The 25,719-nt window shown below is 46.6% G+C and overlaps 1 protein-coding gene across 1 annotated transcript in view; it reads left to right on the top strand.

The window, feature by feature from the left end:
* LOC139266053 (polyamine-modulated factor 1-binding protein 1-like) overlaps positions 1-25,719 on the top strand; it is an 887,264-nt gene that overhangs the window by 359,956 nt on the left and 501,589 nt on the right. Inside the window, exon 10 of the mRNA XM_070883919.1 lies at positions 20,778-20,924. Coding sequence (XP_070740020.1) covers positions 20,778-20,924 — 147 coding nt within the window. The remainder of the gene's footprint in view (positions 1-20,777; positions 20,925-25,719) is intronic.

The following is a 25,719-nucleotide window of genomic DNA, read 5'->3' as shown; positions in this document are numbered from 1 at the left end:
ATAACATTGGCCATGGTCCCTTTCAGGAAACAGGCAGATGACACATCATCAAATGACATCACTAGACCCGCTTCCTCTTAGGGGTACGGTAGGATAGTGGTTATGTTACTAGACTAGTAATTCAGAGGCCTGGAGTATTGATCCGGAGACGTGAGTTCAAATTCACCATGGCAACTGGGGAATTTAAATTCAGTTAATTAAAATAAATCTGGAGTTCAAAAGCTCGTGAAACATGAAACTACTGGATTGTCATAAAAACCCTTTAGGGAAAGAAATCTCCTTCCTTGCCGGGTCTGGCCTATTGTGATTCCAGTGTCCAATGTGATTGACTCAACTGCAGCACTGTGGGTGTAACATAGAAAATAGGTGCAGGAATAGGCCATTCGAGCCTGCACCACCATTCAATAAGATCATGGCTGATCATTCACCTCAGTACCCTTTTCCTGCTTTATCTCCGTACCCTTTGATCCCTTTAGCCGTAACGGCCATATCCAACTCTCTCTTGAATATATCTAACGAAGTGACATCAACAGCTCTCTGCGGAAGAGAATTCCACAGGTTAACAACTCTCTGAGTGAAGAAGTTTCTCCTCATCTCGGTCCTAAATGGCTTACCCCTTATCCTTAGACTGTGACCCTTGGTTCTGGACTCCCTCAACATCGGGAACATTCTTCCTGCATCTAACCTGTCCAGTCCCGTCAGAATTTTATATGTTTCTATGAGATCCCCTCTCATTCTTCTAAACTCCAGTGAATGCAGGCCCAGTCGACCCAGTCTCTCCTCACATGTCAGTCCTGCCTTTACTACAAGGATTGCAGCGGCTCAAGAAGGCGGCTCCCCACCACTACCTTCTTTGGAGTTCTTTGAGGATGTAACGAGCAGGATGGATCAAGGGGAATCAGTCGATGTCGTGTATTTGGATTTCCAGAAGGCATTCGATAACGTCCCCCATGAAAGGTTCCTGCACAAGATAAGAGCTTACAGGGTTGGGGGTAATATATTAACATGGATGGAGGATTGGCTAACGAACAGAAAACAGAGAGTCGGGATAAATAGGTAGTTTTCAAGTTGGCAAACTATAACTAATGGGCTGCCACAGGGATCAGTGCTGGTCTTCAACTATTTACATTCTATATTAATGACTTGGATGAAGGGACCGAGTGAAATGTAGCCAAATTTGCTGATGATACAAAGATAGGTGGGAAAGCAAGTTGTGAGAGGGATGCAAAGAATCTGCAAAAGGACATAGATAGGCTAAGTGAGTGGGCAAAAATGTGGCCGATGGAGTATAAAGTGGGAAAATGTGAGGGTATCCACTTTGGTAGGAAAAATGGGGAGCGGGCAGGGAAGCGGAGTTGAGGCCAAGATCAGATCCGCCATGATCCGCCAAATGGCCGACTCCTGTTCCTATTTCTTATGTTCTTCTCAATGGCAATTAGGGATGGGCACTAAATGCTGGCCTTGCCAGTGATGACCACATCACATGAACGAATAAATTTTTAAAAAAATTGGCTGGCAAACGCCCTGGGTGGGTTTAACAAGCCCAATCAAGATAAATTCATTTCAGACAGTGGGATGGAGACAGCAGTGGAGTCGGGACCTGTCACCGACATTGCCCGCCACGACCTGCCTGGTCAGCAAAATCACGGCCCACGTTCAGATCGATGACCTTTCATCAGAACTGGAAACTGTTATAGATGTAACAGAGGCAGGGAAAGGGGGGATGGAAGAAAAGAACAAAAATGAAGGTCTATGATCGGGTGGAAGGCAGACAATATTAAATGACAAAAGAGATGATGGTGCAAGGCAAAAGTGGGTGGTAATGGGACAAATAAATAAACAAAAGCTGGATCTCAAAGAGGTGTAAATGGCAGAATCAGCACCTGTCCCATATCTCAGACATCTTAATGGCCCGAAAATCCCAGTCGGAGGCTTCCCACGGGCAATTGCCTTCCGACCGGAGATGTTTTACGAATCTACCTGGTGGTCAAAGAGGCGCATTTTGTCCCTCGAGCCTGCTCCGCCATTCAATAAGATCATGGCTGGAGCTTGACAGATCCTACACCTATCGGGAGCGAGGACAGTTGCACGGGCTTGATTGCGGGATTTACGCATATATTGCCCAGCAAATGCCCTCAAAAATCTTGTGCCTGAAAAAGCAGGTGCATAGCTTACTTTTACAGGCGCAAGTTTTTAAAAACACACATAAACATAATAAAATTAAATAAAATAAACACATTGTATTGTTAAATACTCTGCCCACTAATGTAAGTTTATTTTTAACCCGAATGACAAAACTTAAAAAACATCGTAAATATATTGTTTTATTCTAAGGCTTTTATTAACTTTAATTTCAATTAATTTTAATTATGTGAGGTCTGTTTTTTATTTTTTATTAGTGTGTGTTTGTTTTTTTCCCCATTAATAACACAGAACTCGTAGATATGCGGGTCTTAGTGCTATTAATAGGAACCTGTGAACTACCTACCTGATTGGCTGAGCAGTCACACATGACTGCATCTTCTGTGTGAGCCCTCTGGACAGGAGCGCGCTTTGCAGCGCGGGAAGAGAAGGCCTCCCCACCGGAACCCAGGGCGCCTCCTAGACCACCAGGAAGATTCGTAAAATTCAAATTTGAGATGGATAAAATGCAAAGGTGAAAAGGGGGAAGTGCATCAAAGGACATTGTTCTTTGAATAAATAGAGAGGTTAAGACTGAATGAAACCTTAAAGACAGGCATATAATAAAACTCGTGCTAACAATCCTGAAGAAAATCATGAGGAATGTCGGAAGTGTAGTGGGAAGGTGAAAAGTAGAATGCTAAAAGAAAACTTACAAATAGACTAAATAATATAAAAATAAATAGTGAGAGCTTGTCTAAGCATACTAAAAGTGAAGGAATAATTAGAGAGAGTGTAGGATGCCTCAGAGATTAAGAAGAACTCTAGTTTTGCAAGTTAAAAGTATGGTGGAAATATATATGAATTATTTTACATCAGTTTTTATAAAAAATGATGACAATGAGAATATAGGTGTACTAGAGGAGAATATTCAATTTTGTTCAGTTTGTAAGCTGCTTTATTCCACAGATGTGCATTTAATTTTCTGTCTCTTTTTCTACTTACCTTGGGCTCAATTTTCACCAGTGATTTGCACGTTTTTTTTTTTGAGCAGGCCGTTTTTTTTGGCCCAAGTTAAAAAACCATAGTTTCCCCAATAAGTTAGTTACAATTTTTTGAGGTAACATAGAAACATGGGAATATAGAAAATAGGTGCAGGAGTAGGCCATTCAGCCCTCCAAGTCTGCACCACCATTCAATATGATCATGGCTGATCATTCAACTTCAGTATCCCATTCCTGCTTTCTCTCCATACCCCTTGATCCCTTTAGCTGTAAGAGCCATATCTAACTCCCTTTTGAATATATCTAACGAACTGGCCTCAACAACCTTCTGTGGTAGAGAATTCCACAAGTTCACAATTCTCTGAGTGAAGAAGTTTCTTCTCATTTCGGTCCTAAATGGCTTACCCCTTATTCTTATACTGTGACCCCTGGTTCTCAACTTTCCCGACATCGGGAACATTCTTCCTATATCTAACCTGTCCAATCCCGTCAGAATGTTATAGGTTTCTATGAGATCTCCTCTCATTCTTCTAAATTCCAGTGAACATAAGACTAGTCGATCCAGTCTTTCTTCATATGTCAGTCCTGCCATCCCGGGAATCAGTCTGGTGAACCTTCGTTGCACTCCCTCAAGAGCAAGAATGTCCTTCCTCAGGTTAGGAGACCAAAACTGCACACAATACTCAAGGTGTGGTCCCACCAAGGCCCTGTACAGCTGTAGTAAGACCTCCTTGCTCCTATACTCAAAATACCCTCATTATGAAGGCCAGCATGCCATTTGCTTTCTTTACTGCCTGCTGTACCTGCATGCCTACCTTCAATGACTGATGTAGCATGACACCCAGGTCTCGTTGCACCTCCCATTTTAATAATCTGTCACAATTCAGATATTAATCTGCCTTCCTGTTTTTGCCACCAAAGTGGATAACCTCACACTTATCCACATTATACTGCATCTGCCATGCATTTGCCCATTCACCTAACCTGTCCAAGTCACCCTGCAGCCTCCTAGCATCCTCCTCACAGCTTGCACTGCCACCCAGCTTAGTGTCATCTGCAAACTTGGAGATATTACATTCAATTCCTTTGTCTAAATCATTAATGTATATTGTAAATAACTGGGGTCCCAGCACTGAACCCTGTGGCACCCCACTAGTCACTGCCTGCCATTCTGAAAAGGACCCATGTATTCCCACTCTTTGCTTCCAGTCTGCCAACCAGTTCTCTCTCCACTTTAATACATTACCCCTAATACCATGTGCTTTAATTTTGCATACTAATCTCTTATTTGGGACCTTGTCAAAAGCCTTTTGAAAGTCCAAATACACCACATCCACTGGTTCTCCCTTGTCCATTCTACTAGTTACATCCTCAAAAAATTTTAGAAGATTTGCCAACATGATTTCCCTGTCATAAATCCATGCTGACTTGGACCGATCCTGTCACTGCTTTCCAAATGCACTGCTATTTCATCTTTAATAATTGATTTCAGCATTTTCCCCACCACTGATATCAGGCTAACCGGTCTATAATTCCCTGTTTTCTCTCTCCCTCCTTTTTTAAAAAGTGGGGTTACATTAGCTACCCTCCAATTCATAGGAACTGAACCAGAGTCCATGGAATGTTGGAAAATGACCACCAATGCATCTCCTATTTTTAGGACCACTTCCCTAAATACTCTGGGATGCAGACTATCAGACCCTGGGGATTTATCGGCCTTCAGTCCCTTCAATTTCCCTAACACCATTTCCTGACTAATAAGGATTTCCCCCAGTTTCCCCTTCTCGCTGGACCCTCGGTCCCCTAGTATTTTCGGGAAGTTATTCATGTCTTCCTTAATGAAGACAGAACCAAAGTATTTGTTCAATTGGTCTGCCATTTCCTTGTTCCCCATTATGAATTCACCTGATTCTGAGTGCAAGGGACCTACATTAGTCTTCACTAATCTTTTTCTCTTCACATATCTGTAGAAGCTTTTGCAGTCAGTTATTATGTTCCCTGCAAGCTTACTCTCATACTCTACTTTCCCCCTCCTAATTAAACCCTTAGTCCTCCTCTGCTGAATTCTAAATTTCTCCCAGTCCTCAGGTTTGCTGCTTTTTCTGGCCAATTTATATGCCTCTTCCTTGGATTTAACACTTTCCCTAATTCCCGTTGTTAGCCACGGTTGAGCTACCTTCCTTTTTTATTCTTACGCCACACAGGGATGTACGATTGTTGTAGTTCATCCATGTGACATTTAAATGTCTGCCATTGCTTATCCATCGTCAACCCTTTAAGTATCATTCTCCAGTCTATCCTAGCCAATTCACGTCTCATACCGTCGAAGTTTCCTTTCCTTAAGTTCAGGACCCTAGTTTCTGAATTAACTGTGTAACTCTCCACCTTAATGAAGAATTCTACCATATTATGGTCACTCTTCCCCAAAGCGCCCCGCACGACCAGATTGCTAATTAATCCTCTCTCGATACACATCATCCAGTCTAGGATGGCCTGCTCTCTAGTTGGTTCCTCGACATATTGGTCTAGAAAACCATCCCTTATACCCTCCAGGAAATCCTCCTCCACAGCATTGCTACCAGTTTGGTTAGCCCAATCAATATGTAGATTAAAGTCACCCATGGTAATTGCTGTACCCTGATTGCACGCATCCCTAATTTCCTGTTTGATGCCATCCCCAACCTCCCTACTACTGTTTGGTGGTCTGTACACAACTCCCACTAACGTTTTCTGCCCTTTGCTGTTTCGCAGCTCTACCCATATAGATTCCACATCATCCATGCTAATGTCCTTCCTTACGATTGCGTTAATCTCCTCTTTAATCAGTAACGTTACCGCACCTCCTTTTCCTTCCTGTCTGTCCTTCCTGAATATTGAATACCCCTGGATGTTGAGTTCCCAGCCTTGGTTACCTTGAAGCCATGTCTCCATAATCCCAATTACATCATATCCGTTAACAGCTATCTGCGCAATCAATTCATGCACCTTATTACAAATCTCCTCACATTGAGATTCAGAGCCTTCAGGCTTGTTTTTTTAATACTGTTTGTCCTTTTAGAATTATGTTGTAATGTGGCCCTTTTTGATTTTTGCCCTTGATTTCTCTGCCCTCCACTCTTGCTTGTCTCCTTCCTACCTTTTGCTTCTGTCCCCTTTTTACTTCCCTCTGCCTCCCTGCATAGATTCCCATCCCCCTGCCATTTTAGTTTAAAGTTTTCTTTTCAGCCAAAGGGGGCGTTACCTGCCACCCGTGCCAATTCTGACCATTTAGGGAAGTTTGGCCAGCTGAGATTTACTCCAGTTCTTCTTAGGCCAGCGAATGTGGCCTCTGCAGAAAAACCTTCTTGAGAGTTAAGGGAATCAACGCAGGTAGGGAAATCAGCACAAGTAAGTGCAGCAGATGCCCGGACAGCAGCAGCAGGAGAGAGGGGAGAGAGGCGGGGGAAAGCCTTTCGGGTATAGTTAGGTGCGGGGACCGGGAGGGAGGAGGCCATTTGGCCTGGAATAGGGGCGGGGGAACGGACCGGGAGGACACTAGGCCTGGGATAGGGGCGGGGGAGCAGACCGGAAGGCCACTCGACCTGGGATAGGAGCAGGAGAGCGGACTGGGTGGGCATTCCACCAGGGCTAGGGGTGGGGGAGCGGGACTGGTAAGGCACTTGGGGCTAGAGGCGGGCGGGCGAGTGGACCAGCAGGCCACTCGGCCAGGGCGAGGCGTGGGAGAGCGGACCGGCAAGTCACTTGGCCAGGGCTAGGGGCGGGGAAGCAGATCGGCAGACTACTCGGCCATGGCTAGAGACGGGGGAACAGACCAGGAAGCCACTCGGCCAGGGCGAGGCGTGGGAGAGCGGACCGGCAAGTCACTTGGCCAGGGCTAGGGGCGGGGAAGCAGATCGGCAGACTACTCGGCCATGGCTAGAGACGGGGGAACAGACCAGGAAGCCACTTGGCCAGGGCTAGGTGCGGGAGAGCGGACCGGCAAGTCACTTGGCCAGGGCTAGGGGCGGGGAAGCAGATCGGCAGACTACTCGGCCATGGCTAGAGACGGGGGAACAGACCAGGAAGCCACTTGGCCAGGGCTAGGCGCGGGAGAGCGGACCGGCAAGCCACTTGGCCAGGGCTAGGGGCGGGGAAGCGGAGAGGCAGGCCACTCGGCCAGGGCTAGTGGCGGGGGAGCAGATCAGCAGACTACTCGGCCAGGACTAGGGAGCGGACAGGCAGGCCACTTGGCCAGGGCTGGGCTGGTGGAGCAGACTGGGAGGCCACTAGGGGTAGGGGAGCGGACAGGCAGGCCACTCAGCCAGGGCTAAGGGTAGTGGAACGGACCGGGAGGCCACTTGGGGCTAAGGGCGGGCGGGGGAGTGGACCGGGAGGTCCTTCGGCCTGGGATAGGAGCAGGGAAGCGGACCGGCAAAACACTCAGGGCTAGGGACGGGCAGGGGAGTGGACCGGGAGGTCCTTCGGCCTGGGATAGGGGTAGGGATCGGCATTGGGGTGGGTGGGGACACTTTAAAATACATTGTAGCAATTTACCTCCAATTATTAATGTGTTTTTAAGTTGTTGCAATGTATTTTAATGTGTTGTGAGCTGGCTGTATGTTTAACTTTGCAGGCTCAGCCCACATTGTGTCCCTGGTTACCATGGCAACCTGATCTTTTTGACGCAGATAAAGGCTCCACCCCCAAAACTAAAGGACAGGTTCGGCTGCGCCAACATCTTTTTTTTTGGCGTACTTGGATCCCCAAAAAACGAGCGTAACTCTTCAAGTACGCCAAAAAAAAGCTTTGGGGAAAATTAAGCCCTTTTTTTTTACACTGAGGGTTGGAAGCCAGTAGCAGCCAACCCCGCTGAGAGTCTGGGACCAGGGATCTCCCAAAAGATTGGGTTTAAAGAGTATATTGATCACCAAGATAGGGTGATAAATTGCTTATTATTTTTAATATTGAGTAAACAACTTCAAAGCATAAAATAAAAACAGAAAATGCTGGAAATACTCAGCAGGTCAGACAGCATCTGTGGAGAGAGAAACAGAGTTAACGTTTCAGGTCTGTGACCCTTTGTTCAAAGCGTAGCTCAATAATATTTTAATTACCTTTTGTCTCGTCGCTCTTTTTTAAAGAAACTTGTATGAACACATTTTGCTTTAAAAGCCCAACATCCTCACTCTTTTCCTATGGAAAAATGGGAGTCGATTTTAGACAATTGCCCAAAATGGGCGCACTGCCTGCTTGAAGCTGGCATCAGGAGGCCCAAACCATTTTTGGATTTAAATTATGCCAGTGAGCTTGGATGCTGCCCTGCAGCTCACCATTCATGGTAGGTTGTTTCAGTGGACAGGTTGTGCCTCAGGGTGGGTGGGAGATGGGGGTGTTGTTGGGTCGGTGATTTCGGTGCCGGGCTCACATGGACCATGAGCAAGCCGGAAGTCTTCTGTGGACCCAGGATTACAGATTTTTTTCAGCTGCAGATGGTTTTTAGTGGAAGTGAAATTTGGGTCAGTTGGCATACTGTGCACCCCATGAAAATGTCAGATGCCAAATTTTTAATTAAATATATAGATATACACCAGTTTAAGTATCCAGTCCTCACTAATGTCTCATCACTTAGAATTCTTTGGGGTAGATTTTCCCCCTGTGAGGACTTTGGGCAACCTGTCGGAAGTACTGCGCAATAGTCCTGTCATGAAACCAATAGGATTCGGCCAATGGGCTGTAGGCAGAAGACGAGCATCCTGGGACAACTTGCCAGCTTGGGGCCGCCTTACTATTGGACGGCCCAGTTGGGCTTTGGAGAAGAAGAAGATGTGGGTCCAATCTCTGGATGGGGGAGCTGGAGTAGCAATGGTTCAAACTGGTTTTGTAGATTATGCTCCTCCTGGCTTTACAAAAATACAGTAAATCTGACCTGTGGACACTCCTTTGTCTGGACTGACAGCTGTTACAGGGCTGAGCGTGCGCAATCTAAAAATGGCAAATGGGACTTACGTTTGTCATAGTATACCAATCTGCATCTCAAAAAGGACTACTGCCGACAGCTATGTGCGGTTTAGCCATCCAGCAGTTGGCCTTGGGGAAGATTGAGGCAGCCTAAATGATGGTACGGGAAGGTAAGTTATTCTCCAACATTTTCGGGCCACTATCCTCCCACTAACATCAGCGTTTCCCTGACAACGGAGGCAGAGCGAGCCTGGAACAGCTGGAGGGAGATTTAAACATCAGCGCCTTCCTGACAACGGAGGGAGTGTGAGCCTGGAGCAGCTGGAGGGAGATTTAAACATCAGCGTATCCCTGATATCAGAGGCAGCGCGAGCCTGAACAGCTGGAGGGAGATTTAAACATCAGCGTCTCTCTGACAATGGAGGCACCTTAAGCCTGGATCTATTACAGGTCCTGTCAAGAGGACAAAATGAGAAATAAAAAGTAATACAATTATGACATCACAAGGATGGAGGACAGTGATTGGTTCTTCCATATTAATTGAATCAGGGGACAAGGAATGAATCTTAAAGCTAATAACTGATTTAATTTGATTAATTTGCTGATTTTCTCATTTTAACTTAATTTATAATAATGGTATATATTATTTAATTTTGTTTAATTATAATTAATCTTTATTATACTGATTTTACTATTGTATACTCCTTGTATTATTTAAAATGTAATTTGAATTTCTCTTTTTTTTTTACTTTTTTCACCTGTGTCTATCTGTGCGCATTTTGGCTGCCGCTTTGGACCCGAGCCTTTAACCTCTTTTTACACTTCCCGCTCAAGCTTTTTCTCTCTTTACCTCAATGGTCAGTGTCTAATGTGTTGTAAAATTGTTGTGAAGTGCCTTTGGACGTTTTACTACGTTAAAAGGCGCTATACAAATAAAAGTTATTATTATTTCCAATGGGCAGGTAAAATCAGTATAAATCTCCGCCTTTAGCTTATCATGATTGGATTGTCCTGTATTTATGTTCTATTTGGTTTTGTATTAGAAAAGGCTTTATTAAAAACATCATTTTAATATTTATTAACTCCTAACTGCAATTTCTGATCATTGAATATTTAATAATGATGTTGATGGCACAGTGTACATTCCTGAAAATTATACTATCTGCTATTTACACCTCTGTATTTACTGTCAGAAAATATTCAATCCAACTTGTTTCATGCCATGCAATCCCACAAATGTATTAAAACACAGTGGATTACTTTGTCTCTATCCCAGCAAAGCCCTCAAGGATGTAATCTACTTGCCAACCAGATTGGATGAACTTTGCTTTACTTTAATTCATAGCCGCCTTTTGGTGTAATGCCAAAGGACCTTTTTATTTTCTGGTGAAAAAACATCTGGGCAGACACAATCCATTCAAATCTTCTCGATACCATTCTGCACTTTATTCAATAATTATATTCTTGTGGTTCTGAAGTTTGAATGTTGATGCCGAAACATAATGGCCAAGAGATTCCGCTTTGGGCCAATCAATGATCCGGACGCAAATTGCATTCAAAACTTTGCTAGTTTTGTAAAGTGAATTTTTTGCTCAGTTGTCCACTCAAATGCATTTGCATATCACCCAACGTAAAATCTTGCATGAACCAGTGCAACCAGGTAGTGTTTTAGAATGTAATTTTTTTTATTATTGAGTAACAAAATATTCTTTGATATATTTTGAGTGTGGTAACCTGGTGCCGTTTTGGTAATATAGCTGAAAATGAATTTATCATTGAAAGTACCTAGTCCACTACTGTGAGTAACCTGATTTTAAATAACTTAAAAAGCAAGACAGAACAATTCACTAGTTACATTGGTGTACCTAATCAGTTTTTTAATAAATTAAAAAAATTAATTAAAAGCTTGTAAAAGGTGCTTGTAAAAAGTGCCCTGGCGCCTAAAAAAAAGCTTAGTTTTAAGAGCCTCCTTAAAAGCCCCGAAAGGGGCGTAATTACGGAAACTTATCATGGTGATTCATTTGATCTTGGGCATGGCCAGTTTTGTGGGTGGGGCCGTTTTCAGTGTGATTTTTAAAAAAACAGTGCAAAAGATCGCGAAAACTTGATTTGTGCTGGACGTAATTTGCGCTTGAAATTCCTCGACCTTTTGTGCTGGTTTGAGCAATTTTGGGTGAACCAGCATAACTTCACGCTCTCCAGGCCTATAAAGAAAGACTATAGGGTCGAAATTCGGTTGCTAATGCCTGCTGATAACGCTGGTGTTAGGTGTTCGGTGTTAAGTGAGCATAAAGCGGATTGGAGTGCCGCTGGGTGCTGTAGACGCCTGCCGTGAAATTCGGTGGTCATTTTTGAAGGGCGTTAAAACAACATCCTGCCGGCTAACGCCATGGAAATGATGAGATCAGTACGCATGCAATGCCTCCTTGGCGCCCCTCTCGCCACATTCACTTTTGCCACCTTACTTAACGGCTGGCGTCGATGACGCCTGAAAAATTTGGACTGCACAAGGTGGAGAAACTAATCCGGGGCATTATTTAAGGGGAGTTGCAGCCGGGTCTCAAAGATATCGGTCAGTGCTGGGTTTGATGCTCGCACAGAGAGTAGGGTGTTGGCGTCGTACTGCTGTTGACTCGTCAGATTAAGTATTAGTATTCCGGACATATTGTTGGGTTCCATATTGGAAAAATTTGAAAGTGGCATTTCGCTGTGACCTCTGCAAAGCTATGGGGGCAGTGATCGCACACCATGTCATCCTGTGGCGATGACTTGAAAGGTGCTGGCTGCAGAGACAGCTTAGGGCAAATGTGGATCCTCCTCAGAGGGAACACCCCAGAAGGCGGGGCAGAAGGCTGTACAGACGCTGAGTTTACTGTGCGCATTAATCTTATCTTGAGAGGTCCGAGGAGCATTGCTTAAGAAGGCCGAGGTTCTGCATGGAGATGGTGACGGAGCTTTGCAACCTTCTGTAGACATACCTGGCAGCTGACATCGGTACGAGAACCTCGTCAGTGGCAGTGAAAGTGACAGTAACACTCAACTTCTATGCTACCAGCTTCTTCCAGTCTCCTGCAGGTGACAAATGCAACATCTCGCAGTTTGCAGTACATTGCTGCATTCGCCAGGTGACAGACGCTCTCTACAGCAAATGAATGGATTACATCAAATTCAGCATGTCAACGGAAGACCTGGATGAGCGCACCTGTGGCTTTGCGAGAGTAGCGGGCTTTCCCACGGTTCAGGGAGCCATTGATTGTTACACATGTGGCATTGAGGACCCCACCCCACAATGGAGACGTCTTTCGGAATCTCAAGGGATTTCACTCCCTCAATGTACAGCTGGTCTGCGATCACAGGCAGATGATTCTTGCTGTCAATGCTTGATAGCCTGGCAGCTGCCATGCCTTCATCCTGCGGGAGAGCACTATCAGCAGGTGTTCATCGGACAGGAGGCGAGCGGGGAGTTTGAGCAGCGTCGTCAGAGGCAGCGTGGGGAGGCCTATAAAAGGCCCAGCAGAAGTTCGTGGTCGAGGAGGCGAGCAGGGACTTCGAACAACATCATCGGAGGCAGCGTGGGGAGGCCTATAAAGGGCCCAGCAGGAATTCGTCGGAGAGGAGGCGAGCGGGGAGTTCGAGCAACGTCGTCGGAGACAGCATGGGGAGGCCTATAAAAGGCCCAGCAGAAGTTCGTGGTCGAGGAGGCGAGCTAGAAGTTCGAGCAGCATCGTCGGAGGCAGTGTGGGGAGGCCTATAAAAGGCCCAGCAGGAGTTCATCGGAGAGGAGGCCAGCTGGTGCAGCTGCAGCAGGGGCAGAAGGCAAAAAAGAAGTAGAAAGAAATCAAAAGGTGACGTCACAGCCAAGGGGGTAAGTGATTCGCTGGTAATTGGTTAGTTTTTCTTTTTCTTTTCCTTTATCAGTAAGTAACCTTTAGCATTGTTGTTGCCAAATTAAGTTAATCTAGGGATTAAGTCATGGCAGGAGAGTTCGGACCCGTGTTATGCTCCTCCTGTAATATGTGGGAAGTCAGGGACGCTTCCAGTGTCCCTGACGACTACACATGCAGGAAGTGCATCCGCCTGCAGCACCTGACAGACCACATTGCGGCACTGGAGCTGCGGGTGTATTTACTCTGGAGCATCCACGATGCTGGGGATGATGTGAACAGCACATTTAATGAGTTGCTCTTACCGCAGGTAAAGGGTACACAGCCAGATAGGGAATGGGTGACCAACAGGAAGAGCAGTGCAAGGAAGATAGTGCAGGGGTTCCCTGCGGGCATCCCACTGCAAAACAGATACACCACTTTGGGTACTGTTGAGGGGGATGACTCATCAGGGGAGAGCAGCAGCAGCCAAGTTTATGGCACCGTGGGTGGCTCTGCTGCACAGGAGGGCAGGAAAAAGAGTAGGAGAGCTATAATGATAGGGGATTCGATTGTAAGGGGAATAGATAGGCGTTTCTGCAGCCGCAACCGAGACTCCAAAATGGTATGTTGCCTCCCTGGTGCAAGGGTCAAGGATGTCTCGGGGTGGGTGAAGGACATTCTGAAAAGGGAAGGTGAACAGCCAGTTGTCGTGGTGCATATAGGTACCAACGATATAGGTAAAAAAATAGGATGAGGTCCTATGAGATGAATTTAGGGAGCTAGGAGCTAAATTAAAAAGTAGGACCTCAAAAGTAGTAATCTCAGGATTGCTACCAGTGCCACGTACTAGTCAGAGTAGGAATCGCAGGATAGCTCAGATGAATACGTGACTTGAGGAGTAGTGCAGAAGGGAGGGATTCAAATTCCTGGGACATTGGAACCAGTTGCGGGGGAGGTGGAACCAGTTGCGGGGGAGGTGGGACCAGTCAAACCGGATGGTCAGCACCTGGGCAGGACCGGAACTGATGTCCGAGGGGGAGTGTTTGCTAGTGCTGTTGGGGAGGAGTTAAACTTATATAGCAGGGGGATGGGAACCTATGCAGGGAGACAGAGGGAAATAAAATGGAGGCAGAAGCAAAAGATAGAGAGGAGAATAGTAAAGGTGGAGGGCAGAGAAACCCAAGGCAAAAAACAAAAAGGGCCACATTACAGCAAAATTCTAAAGAGGCAAAGTATGTTATAAAAGACAAGCCTGAAGGCTCTGTGCCTCAATGCGAGGAGTATTCGGAATAAGGTGGACGAATTAACTGCGCAGATAGCAGTTAACAATATGATGTAATTGGCATCACGGAGACATGGCTCCAGGGTGACCAAGGCTGGGAACTCAACATCCAGGGGTATTCAACATTTAGGAAGGATAGAAAGAAAGGAAAAGGAGGCAGGGTGGCGTTGCTGGTTAAAGAGGAAATTAATGCAATAGTAAGGAGGGACATTAGCTTGGATGATGTGGAATCAGTATGGGTGGAGTTGCGGAATACCAAAGGGCAGAAAACACTAGTGGGAGTTGTGTACAGACCACCAAACAGTAGTTGTGAGATTGGGGACAGCATCAAACAAGAAATAAGGAATGTGTGCAATAAAGGTACAGCAGTTATCATGGGCGACTTTAATCTACATATTGATTGGGCTAACCAAACTGGTAGCAATGCGGTGAAGGAGGATTTCCTGGAGTATAGTAGGGATGGTTTTCTAGACCAATATTTCGAGGAATCAACTAGAGAACTGGCCATCCTAGACTGGGTGATGTGTAATGAGAAGGGACTAATTATCAATCTGGTCGCGCGGGGCCCTTTGGGGAAGAGTGACCATAATATGGTAGAATTCTTTATTAAGATGGAGAGTGATAGTTAATTCAGAAACTAGGGTCCTGAACTGAAGGAAAGGTAACTTCGACGGTATGAGGTGTGAACTGGCTAGAATAGACTGACAATGATACTTAAAGGGTTGACGGTGGATAAGCAATGGTAAACATTTAAAGATCACATGGATGAACTTCAACAATTGTACATCCCTGTCTGGAGTAAAAATAAAACTGGGAAGGTGGCTTAACCGTGGCTGACAAGGGAAATTAAGGATATTGTTAAATCCAAGGAAGAGGCATATAAATTGTCCAGAAAAAGCAGCAAACCTGAGGACTGGGAGAAATTTAGAATTTAGCAGAGGAGGACAAAGGGTGTAATTAATAGAGGGAAAATAGAGTATGAGAGGAAGCTTGCTGGGAACATAAAAACTGACTGCAAAAGCTTCTATAGATATGTGAAGAGAAAAAGATTAGTGAAGACAAACATAGGTCCCTTGCAGTCGGATTCAGGTGAATTTATAATGGGGAACAAAGGAATGGCAATTGAACAAATACTTTGGTTCTGTCTTCACGAAGGAAGACACAAATAACCTTCCGGAGGTAGTCGGGGACCGAGGGTCTAGTGAGAAGGAGGAACTGAAGGATATCTTTATTAGGCGGGAAATTGTGTTAGGGAAATTGATGGGATTGAAGGCCGATAAATCCCCGGGGCCTGATAGTCTGCATCCCAGTGTACTTAAGGAAGTGGCTCTAGAAATAGTGGATGCATTGGTGATCATTTTCCAACTATCGACTCTGGATCAGTTCCTATGGACTGGAGGGTAGCTAATGTAACATCACTTTTTAAAAAAAGAGTGAGAAAATGGGTAATTATAGACCAGTTAGCCTGATATCAGTAGTGGGGAAAATGTTGGAATCAATCATTAAGGATGAAATAGCAACGCATTTGCAAAGCAGTGACAGGATCGGTCCAAGTCAGCATGGATTTGTGAAAGGGAAATCATGCTCTTGACGAATCTTCTGGAGTTTTTTGAGGATGTAACCAGCAGAGTGGACAAGGGAGAACCAGTGGATGTGGTGTATTTGGACTTCCAAAAGGCTTTTGACAAGGTCCCACACAAGAGATTGGTGTGCAATATCAAAGCACATGGTATTGGGGATAATGTACTGACGTGGATAGAGAACTGGTTGGCAGATAGGAGGCAGAGAGTCGGGATAAATGAGCCCTTTTCAGAATGGCAGGCAGTGACTAGTGGAGTGCCGCAGAGCTCAGTGCTGGGACCCCAGCTCTTTACAATAGACATTAATGATTTAGATGAAGGAATTGAGTGTAATATCTGCAAGTTTGCAGATGACACTAAACTGGGTGGAGGTGTGAGCTGTGAGGAGGACGCTAAGAGGATGCAGGGTGACTTGGACAGGTTAGGTGAGTGGGCAAATGCATGGCAGATGCAGTATAATGTGGATAAATGTGAGGTTATCCACTTTGGGGGCAAAAACATGAAGGCAGAATATTATCTGAATGGTGGCAGATTAGGAAAAGGGGAGGTGCAACGAGACCTAGGTATCATGGTTCATCGGTCATTGAAAGTTGGCATGCAGGTACAGCAGGCGGTGAAGAAGGCAAATGGTATGTTGGCCTTCACAGCTAGGGGATTTGAGTATAGGAGCAGGGAGGTCTTACTGTAGTTGTACAGGGCCTTGGTGAGACCTCACCTGGAATATTATGTTCAGTTTTGGTCTCCTAACCTGAGGAAGGACGTTCTTGCTGTTGAGGGAGTGCAGTGAAGGTTCACCAGACTGATTCCAGGGTTGGCTGGACTGACATATGAGGAAAGACTGGATCAACTGGGCCTTTATACACTGGAGTTTGGAAGGGTGAGAGGGGATCTCATAGAAACGTATAAGATTCTGACGCGACTGGACAGGTTAAATGCGGGAAGAATGTTCCCGATGTTGCAGAATTCCAGAATCAGTGGACACTGTCTTAGGATAAGGGGTAGGCCATTTAGGACTGAGATGAGAAACTACTTCACTCAGAGTTGTTAACCTGTGGAATTCCCTGCCGCAGAGAGTTGTTGATGCCAGTTAATTGGATATATTCAAGAGGGAGTTAGATATGGCCCTTACGGCTAATGGGATCAAGGGATATGGAAAGAAAGCGGGAAAGGGGTACTGAGGGAATGATCAGCCATGATCTTATTGAATGGTGGTGCAGGCTTAAAGGGCCAAATGGCCTACTCCTACACCTATTTTCTATGTTTCTATGTTATCATGACTCTTCAAGCCACCACATGAAGTCCGTGGCTGGCTCCTGGGCGACAAAGGATATGGTGTGGCCACCTGGATGATGATACCTCTCCACTGTCCTCCCACCATTGCAGGGCAGCAGCCATACCACAACCCGGGCCATTATCGAGCAAATAATCAGGGTTCTGAAGCAGCGTTTCCGTTGTCTTGACCGCTGTGAAGGGGCATTCCAGTACTCACCTGATAGAGTCTCCATGTTCACCATTGCTGCATGCTTCACAAGCTGGCCATTATGAGGGGCCAGCTAATACCACCAGGGATGAATGATTCACCTCAGGGAAGGGTATGCCGATGAGGAGACAGACGTGGAGCTTCAGCCAAGGAGGAGGCAGCATGACACAGCTGTGGCTGGAAGGGCTGCTCGTCAGAGACTCATCGCTCATCGATTTCACTGAATGACTCTTGACGTGCGGAATGGCCAGCCTATACATGTGGGCATCAACTAAACACATCGCTACCCACCCTTCAGCCCTCCGTATTTAATAATCACTGCATAATCATGTAAACAATCAAAGCTTGGTATATTGCAAACATAATCATGTGTGCTGAAAGCAAGCTCAAAACAACAACTCCATCCCCAACACATCAACATATCTACAAACCCCTTCAAATATTCTCAGAGACATCCAAGTGCAACTATTGACATTCATTTTCTAACAAGGTAGCCATCTCTGGCGACTACCAAACAGTTGTTACGTCATTCATCCAAGTGCAACAATTTACATGAGCTCACATTGCAACAAGCTACCCATCTCTGTTGACTATCAAGCAAGTGTTTGGTGGGTCATATAAGTGCAACTTATTATAAAAGCTCATATCTTCACAAGGTCAGCATATGTGGCCTCCTTCCCACAGGTCTTTACTTTGTCTTGAAGAGTGCTTTGTCACCTCTTTCCCTCTCCCCCTCCCACACCTACTGCTCCTCCTCAATGGGGTCTCAGGCTGGTCGTCAGTTGCTGACTTGGAGCCGCAGCCACACATGATGGCCGAGCAGGATGTCCCCATCCAGCTCGGGCCCTGGAAGACCTGGCTGCGGACTGCTTCACCTCAGCTTGGGCGGCAACACTCAGTAGTGGATGAGTTGCCAAGAGCGGCAGCTGCGAAGGTGGAATTATGTCATCCTGAGAAACGACATGATCCAACTGGCCCAACAGGCTGCTACTCCCCGGGGCTGAGCATCATCATCTGCAGAAATTTGGGTGAGGTCAGATTGTTGCCCTGGTTCGGCAAGGTTAGGTCCCCGTTTAACTGATGGAGCTCCAGACAGGATGGCAGCGGTCAGTGCGTCCGTTAAATCTATTTTCCTCTGCATCAAGTGTGCGACTGCAGTTCACCAGAGAGCTGACTGAGAACACAACGCACTGATGACATTTAGCATCGGCCTCATGCTCAATGACCACTGCAACATCAGCCATAGCCTGTGCCACCATGTCTGGGACCCCATGGTCACTGTTTGCCTCCAGCAAAACTGGGCTCGGTGGGCTGCTGAGAGGCATGAGCAATAGTTGAGGTGGACTCCTCCATTCTCACAGCTAGTGCATCAAGACTCTGGAGCATCCTTGCTATTGCACACAGCAGATCGCTGTGCAACTGCAGGGATTGTCTTGCGACAACCTCTAGGTCGGGATCATCGTCAGAGTGCTGCTGAGCATCACTTAAGTGTGCACTCACCCTCTGGGGAACTGGCCCTTGGCCTACCCCTCCCCCATGGCGTTGCTGGAGGCCACTGGGTCCCGGAGTATCACCCACCTCCGCCAGCCACCCCATTGTCAACAACGCTGCTGGTCCCGCTCTCAGACCGCGCACCCTCCTGCGTGAGGTCAAACTGCTCCTCCTTGTCCTCTTCGTCGTCACCACCATCTGCACACATGGAAGGTGCCCGCTAAGGCCTTGGTGGATCTGGTTGATCATCTGAAAGCACAAATACAGAGGAGTGGTTAGCTGCAGACGAGGAGGCTAGGAGTGGGAAAGGCATTTGTGAATGCTAGTCTCATCGAAAGAGCTGCACGATGATATGTCAGGGCCAAGTGTCCTGCAGTTCGCTGCAAAGGAACTCAACATACCATCACAGTTCCGAGGCAGGTCGGCAGCACCCACCGCCATCGCACCAACTTGAACGCCATTCAGGGCAGCTATCCATTCCTCAAACGGCGTGAGCACTTGGAGGTCTGGCTCCCCTCCACCAGTCCACAATTACTCCCACCGGTTGTGTGCGAGCTTCGACTGTAACATTAAAGAGAAAGTCGGAGTTAAAGACCTTCTATCAGTATGTCCCAAGTATCTTACATACTTTAGCACATGATACTCTATGAGAGTCTTCACAGCTTGATGTTTAGTAAATTTTAATCGATGACTGTCTTCACAGCTCGATGTAATTACCATTCGCGGTGTGGAGCTGCTGTGGCAATGCTTGAATTAGGGGGCCAGGACCTAACAGTAACGGGGAGGCAGCCGTCTTCGACACGCATATGAAGACTGAGGAGTTAAAAACATGAGGGGTGGGCCTGCAGAACTGAGTAGCAAGGTTAACCGCATGTAGGCCCTTGCAGTGGGTGAGGCTGCAAATGGGAACCTTGACTGTGGCCTCACCCACTTAGAGCATGGATTCCGAAACACTACATTGAGCAGAGAGTGCACATTGAGGTCAGAACATAGCATGTTGAAGTTTGAAATTTAAGATACTCACCCTCACTATCCATGTCAGGTCGTTCTACTTTTTTCGGCATTGCATGGCTGTCCTTGGCACAGTGTCACTCGCAGACACTTGCTCTGCAATTTTTCTCCATCGCCTTCGGTATGTTTCAGATTGTGGTCTCCTCCCAGCCTCTGTCCTCAGCACCTCCTGACGCCTCCAGTGCATCAAGGAGTGTATCCACTGCAGTGTCCGTGAACCGATGGGCACCCTGACGAGCTGCTGCTGCAAAGTCTGAGTGAATGTGTAGGAAGCAAATATACCCATGATGCATTGATTGCGCCCAGTCAGCGTCTCAATGCAATCCAGGTGGCGCCATTATGCCTGTGGCGCAGCTCCAAGTGTTGCCTAACTCCCGAATGTTGAGCCCACACTTAACAGCCCACTTAGCGCAGCGTAGCGCCTTCAGGTAAGTGTGCAATGCCATGATTTTACACTGCTATCCACTCTTTAGGCACCAAAACTGAATTTTGCATTTGGGGACCGTGCCTAACGCGTGCCGATAAAAATTTCTCTCAGGCGGTGACACCGCCTCAAAAATGGCGGTACCGACTTTAGACCCCTCTGTTCCTTATTATGGTATGGAGCAGTATGATTTTATTTTTAACTTTCTTGCTGTTACCAAGATGCCAAAACCAAGGTGCTAATTACTTTCCATATTTTAAAATATTGGTGTCAGTGATTGGTTTGACTCAATGTTGCTACATCATCTAAAATAATCAGTGTGGTTGAATTATTACAGTGTTTTTTTGTCTAATAAAAAGTTAAACACTACTTTTTCTAAATGTATGTAATTTGTATTATTTAGAGTACCATAAAACAACATTGAATTACATCAAAGATACAGCACGGAAATAGTTCAGTTGGTCTGGATTGTTAGTTAGGTTCAGTTATCCAAGCAGATTTTTTTGTTTTATGTTTTTGAGCTGACATGATTATCCAAATATAACACTTGCAACTAAACAGCTCTTTGAAATTTATTTTAGATCCAGCATCAAGAGAAGCTACTGGAACAATTGCATCAAAAATATTTGGCAGCAGTTAATATGGTTGAAAAGCAACAGCAAATGATTAATTCTCTGGAACAGGATCTTCAAACTGCTCTGATTGCAGAAAGGGAACTGGCTACTGAGGTAAAACAGCAATATTGTTTTTAAATACAGGAATTATAACTGAATTATAAAAATGCTGCTGTTTGATACTGTGAAGGTATTGTCATTGTTAAACGGATAAGTGCAATCCTTTGCCATTTTGCGTAACTAAATTATCTTAAAAATAATTGTGTTCAAGAAAATAGTGCTAAAAAATGCAGCTCCTAAATATATATTGGCCCTGAATTTGCAGTCCCTAAGGGCGCGTACGAGGTGGACATGCTCCCGTAGGGGCCCCGCATGTTCCACGTTTAGATATGCGAATCCTCTTGACAGATCGCATGCATTCGGAAATAAAGGGCCTCCTCGTGCGGAGAATTGGGTTATTTGCCCAACTTCTGCCCAGCGAATGCCCGTGAAATTCTTTTAAAGGACAGAAAAATAAATTTTTTTCAATAATTTATCATTTAAAAACCTGTGAAATAAGGTAAGTTTATTTTTAGTCCCTTTAAAATATGTACATTTATTTTTTTTTAAATTACATTTTTGTTTTAAACAATTAATTACATTCCATATTGATTAATTTTAAACATGTGATTTAAAATAAAAATTATTTTAAGTTTTTGGGAGTATTCCCATTCATACTTATGGTGATTCCATACATACGGAACTCACCACAAGTATGAATGTGATTACCCTACTTTGATTGGTTGGGCCGGCCCACATGATCCCAGGGACATGTGCGAAATGCCGACATCCCTGGAATACGTCTGCCTCTATGCAGGCCTTCGCATAGAGTCCCAGGACCACAGGTCTCCGAACCCCCCGGGCTACCAGGTAAATTTGTAGATATTTTTCAGGTCGGAGACATCTGCCTCCGACTGCAATTTCTGGGCCATTGTTTCTTGGAATTACAAGCATGCTCTGTTTCTGAATATCTATAGCTATACCATACATGAACTCTAAATGATGTTTGCCTTTTTTTGCTTTGGATTTTCTTTGTTATAAGATAAAGGGGTTGAAATTCAGCCTCTTGAAAAGGCCTCTTGTCGCCGGAAAGCGACAGCCAAGCGATGGAGTCGAGTGACCGGCGACTTCCGGTCCAATGGCCACCGCCAGTGAAATTGTCCTCGGGGGTTTTTGCAGTGATGCGACTTCCGCCCTACTCCCCCCACTTCTACCGCAGTATTGCAGATGCAGCCTTAATGACGCAATCAGAGCGCGCACCACTGCCTCTCCGGCCCAGAAGCTATAAAAAAACAACCTGCTGCCAGACTGTGCCCCCGAGAGCTTTTTGTGTCGGAGCACTGTGCCGGCCGGCTCGAGACCACCAGCGGAGGAGAAAGCAGTTCTGGTTGAATCGCCATTTTTTTGTTCAAAATTTTTCGGACTTGTGAACACTTTTGCGGACTTGTGAAAAGTTTCTCACTCGCCCTTTTGAATTCGGCAGGGATTACTAGTGGCCTAGGGGCCTCAATCTGTACTCCACAGAGGCCTCATAGTGAGGGTTGAGCCTGCAGACGCAATGGGCTCAATGCTAGCAAAGGAACGCCTTGTGCACATTGTGTGTGGCAACGAGGCATGCAGGAGAAGATGGCGCCATCAGCAACGGGTCCAGAGACGTCTGGCAAGGGAGGCAGCAAACATGGTTGCCCAACATAGAGAAGGGTCTGGAGATGGCCACAGACCTCAATACAGAGAGGTTGGCCAGGAAGGAGCTGGCGTACGGAGGAAGGTCAGGTACGCTAACCCCCCACACCAGATAGTGGCCGATGAGACAGATGCTTGCCAGCAGCAGCCTGCAGAGGCTGAGGAGCATCAAACGGGTGAGGGAGAAGGCAACCAGCCAGCTGCCAGAGGAGGGGCACAGCATAGAGTTGTGGGAAGACGGCCCTACCATGCAAGGGTGTACCACCATCAGTTTTCATTCATGGAGTTCACAGATGAGCATTATCTGCGAAGGTTCCGATTCAGGAAGGACATCCTCAGGGAGCTGTGCATTCTGCTGCGCCCAGATCTGCAGCCTCAGGCAAGGCTGAGGGCAGGTCTGTGCGTTGAAACCAAACTGGCCATTGCACTAAACTTTTACCCAACTGGCTCTTTCCAGTCTGCAACTGCAAATATATCTAACATCTCTCAGTTCTCTGCCCATAGCTCCATCCGTCAGGTCACAGATGCTCTCTACAGGAGAAGACTGCAATACATTTCGTTCCCAATGAGCAGGGAGAAGCAGGTGGAGCTGCAGATCGGATTTGTGCAGATTGCGGGGTTTCCCCAGGGTGCAGGGCGCCATCGACTGCACCCATGTCACACTGAGGGCGCCACAAACCCATGCTGAGATGTTTATGAGCAGAAAGGGATTCCACTCTCTGTGTCCAGTTGGTGTGCGACCACCAGCGCAAGATCCTGGCAGTTAATATCCGGTATCCAGGCAGCAGCCACGATGCCTTCATTCTGCGCCAGAGCAGTGTGCCTGCCATGTTCTCGGACCAAAACCAGGATTGTAGATGGCTGCTTGGGGACAAGGCATATCCCCTGTGCACTTGGCTGCTGACTCCCCTTTGCAACCCCAGGACTGCTGCTGAACATGCTTACAACGACGCTCATTCCGGCAGCAGGTGCATAATTGAGCACTGCATCGGGATCCTCAAACAGAGATTCCATTGCTGGAGGTCGATCCAGCAGTAGCACCTCAGGAGGAGGCACAGCAGCAAGAGGAGGAGGCGCAGGAGGAGGAGGACCAGGATGCGTGTCGCCAGCCCAACCCTGCAAGGGAAATGCAGACCTGTCTCATCACTGCTCATTTCCGATGAGTTAATGCCCACATCACCCTTCATCTTTGGTTTTCCATGGCCATCCCAATGAATCCTTTCATACATCATTGCCCACCATCAAATGAAACACCTGCCCAGATATAGGAACACAAAATAAAGATTTATTACAAATAAAGCAAGGTGCAAGAAACACACACATAATCATTTCTCACCCTTGTGCATCTCCTTATAACCTCTGTTCCGCCATCCTATCCTGCTACTACACCACAGTGTCTCCCCTGTGGCTGCCTCATGGGACTGGGAAAGCTGCTGTGCTTCCTGTGTAGAAACAACAAATGTATTTCTCATCATAGGCAGTCCCTCGGAATCGAGGAAGACTTGCTTCCACTCCCAAAGTCAGTTCTTTGATGGCTGAACAGTCCGATGCGAGAGCCACAGACCCTGTTACAGGTGGGACAGACATTCGTCGAGGGAAGGGGTCGGTGGGGCTGGTTTGCCGCGCGCTCCTTCCGCTTGGCCTCTTCATGCTCTTTGAGTTGGGACTCGAAGAGCTCGACGCCCTCCCGGATGTACTTTCTTCCCCTCGGGCGGTCTTCGTCCAGGGTCTCCCAGGTGTGAGTGGTGATCTCGCATTTTACCAGGGAGGCTTTGAGGGTGTCCTTATAACATTTCCGCTGTCCTCCTTTAGCTCGTTTACCATGAAGGAGCTCCGCATAAAGCATTTGCTTAGGGAGTCTCGTATCTGGCATGCGAACTATGTGGCCTGATCAAGTGTGGTCAGTGCTTCAATACTGGGAATGTTAGCCTGGTCGAGGACACTGATGTTGGTGAGCCTGTCCTCCCAGGGGATTTGCAGGATCTTGCGGAGACATCATTGGTGATATATCTCCAGCGACTTGAGGTGCCTTCTATACATCGTCCATGTCTCAGATCCATACAGGAGGGCGGGTATTACTACAGCCCTGTAGACCATGAGTTTTGTGGTAGATTTGAGGGCCTGGTCTTCAAATACTCTTTTCCTCAGACAGCCAAAGGCTGCACTGGCACACTGGAGGCAATGTTGAATCTCCGCATCAATGTCTGCCTTTGTTGATAAGAGGTTCCCGAGATATGGGAAATGGTCCACATTGTCGAGGGCCACGCCGTGAATCTTGATGATTGGAGGGCAGTGTTGAGCGGCGATTGCAGGCTGGTGGAGGACCTTTGTCTTACGGATGTTAAACGTAAGGCCCATGCTTTCATATGCCTCGGTGAATACATCGACTATATCCTGGAGTTCAGCCTCAGAATGTGCGCAAACGCAGGCGTCGTCCACGTACTACAACTCAACGACAGAGGTTGGGGTGATCTTAGACCTGGCCTGGAGGTGGCATATGTTAAACAGCTTCCCACTGGTTTTGTAGTTTAGTTCCTCTCCAGCGGGGAGTTTGTTGATTGTGAGGTGGAGCATGGCGGCAAGGAAGATTGAGAAGAGGGTTGGAGCGATGACGCAGCCCTGTTTGACACCGGTCCGGACGTGGATTTGATCTGTAATGGATCCATTGGTAAGGATCACGGCCTGCATGTCATCTTGAAGCAGGCGAAGGATGTTGACAAACTTCTGGGGGCATCCGAAACAGAGGAGGACGCTCCATAGACCCACACGCATGACAGTGTCAAAGGCCTTTGTAAGATTGAAAAAGGCCATGTATAAGGGCTGGCGCTGCTTCCTGCATTTTTCCTGCAGCTGTCGCGCTGCAAAGATCATGTCGTTTGTGCCGTGTCGGGGACGAAATCCACATTGTGATTCCGGGAAGAGCTCCTCAGCCACAGGGAGAAGACGATTGAGGAGAACTCTAGCGACAACTTTCCCAGTGGCTGGTAGCAGGGAGATTCCCCTGTAGTTGCCGCAGTCGGACTTGTCCCCTTTTTAAAAAATGGTCACAATCTCAGATCTCCTGGCATGCTCTCCTCCCTCCAGATGAGGGAGATGAGGTCATGTATCCGCGGCAACAGCGCCTCTTCACCATACTTTAGTGCCTCAGCAGGGATTCCATCCGCACCCGTAGCCTTGTTATTCTTGA

The sequence above is a fragment of the Pristiophorus japonicus genome, chromosome 1 (assembly GCF_044704955.1).
Source record: "Pristiophorus japonicus isolate sPriJap1 chromosome 1, sPriJap1.hap1, whole genome shotgun sequence".
In the NCBI taxonomy this organism is placed as follows: Eukaryota; Metazoa; Chordata; class Chondrichthyes; family Pristiophoridae; genus Pristiophorus; species Pristiophorus japonicus.
The sequence above is the reverse complement of the archived record's forward strand: the minus strand, read 5'-3'. Positions and strand labels throughout refer to the sequence as shown.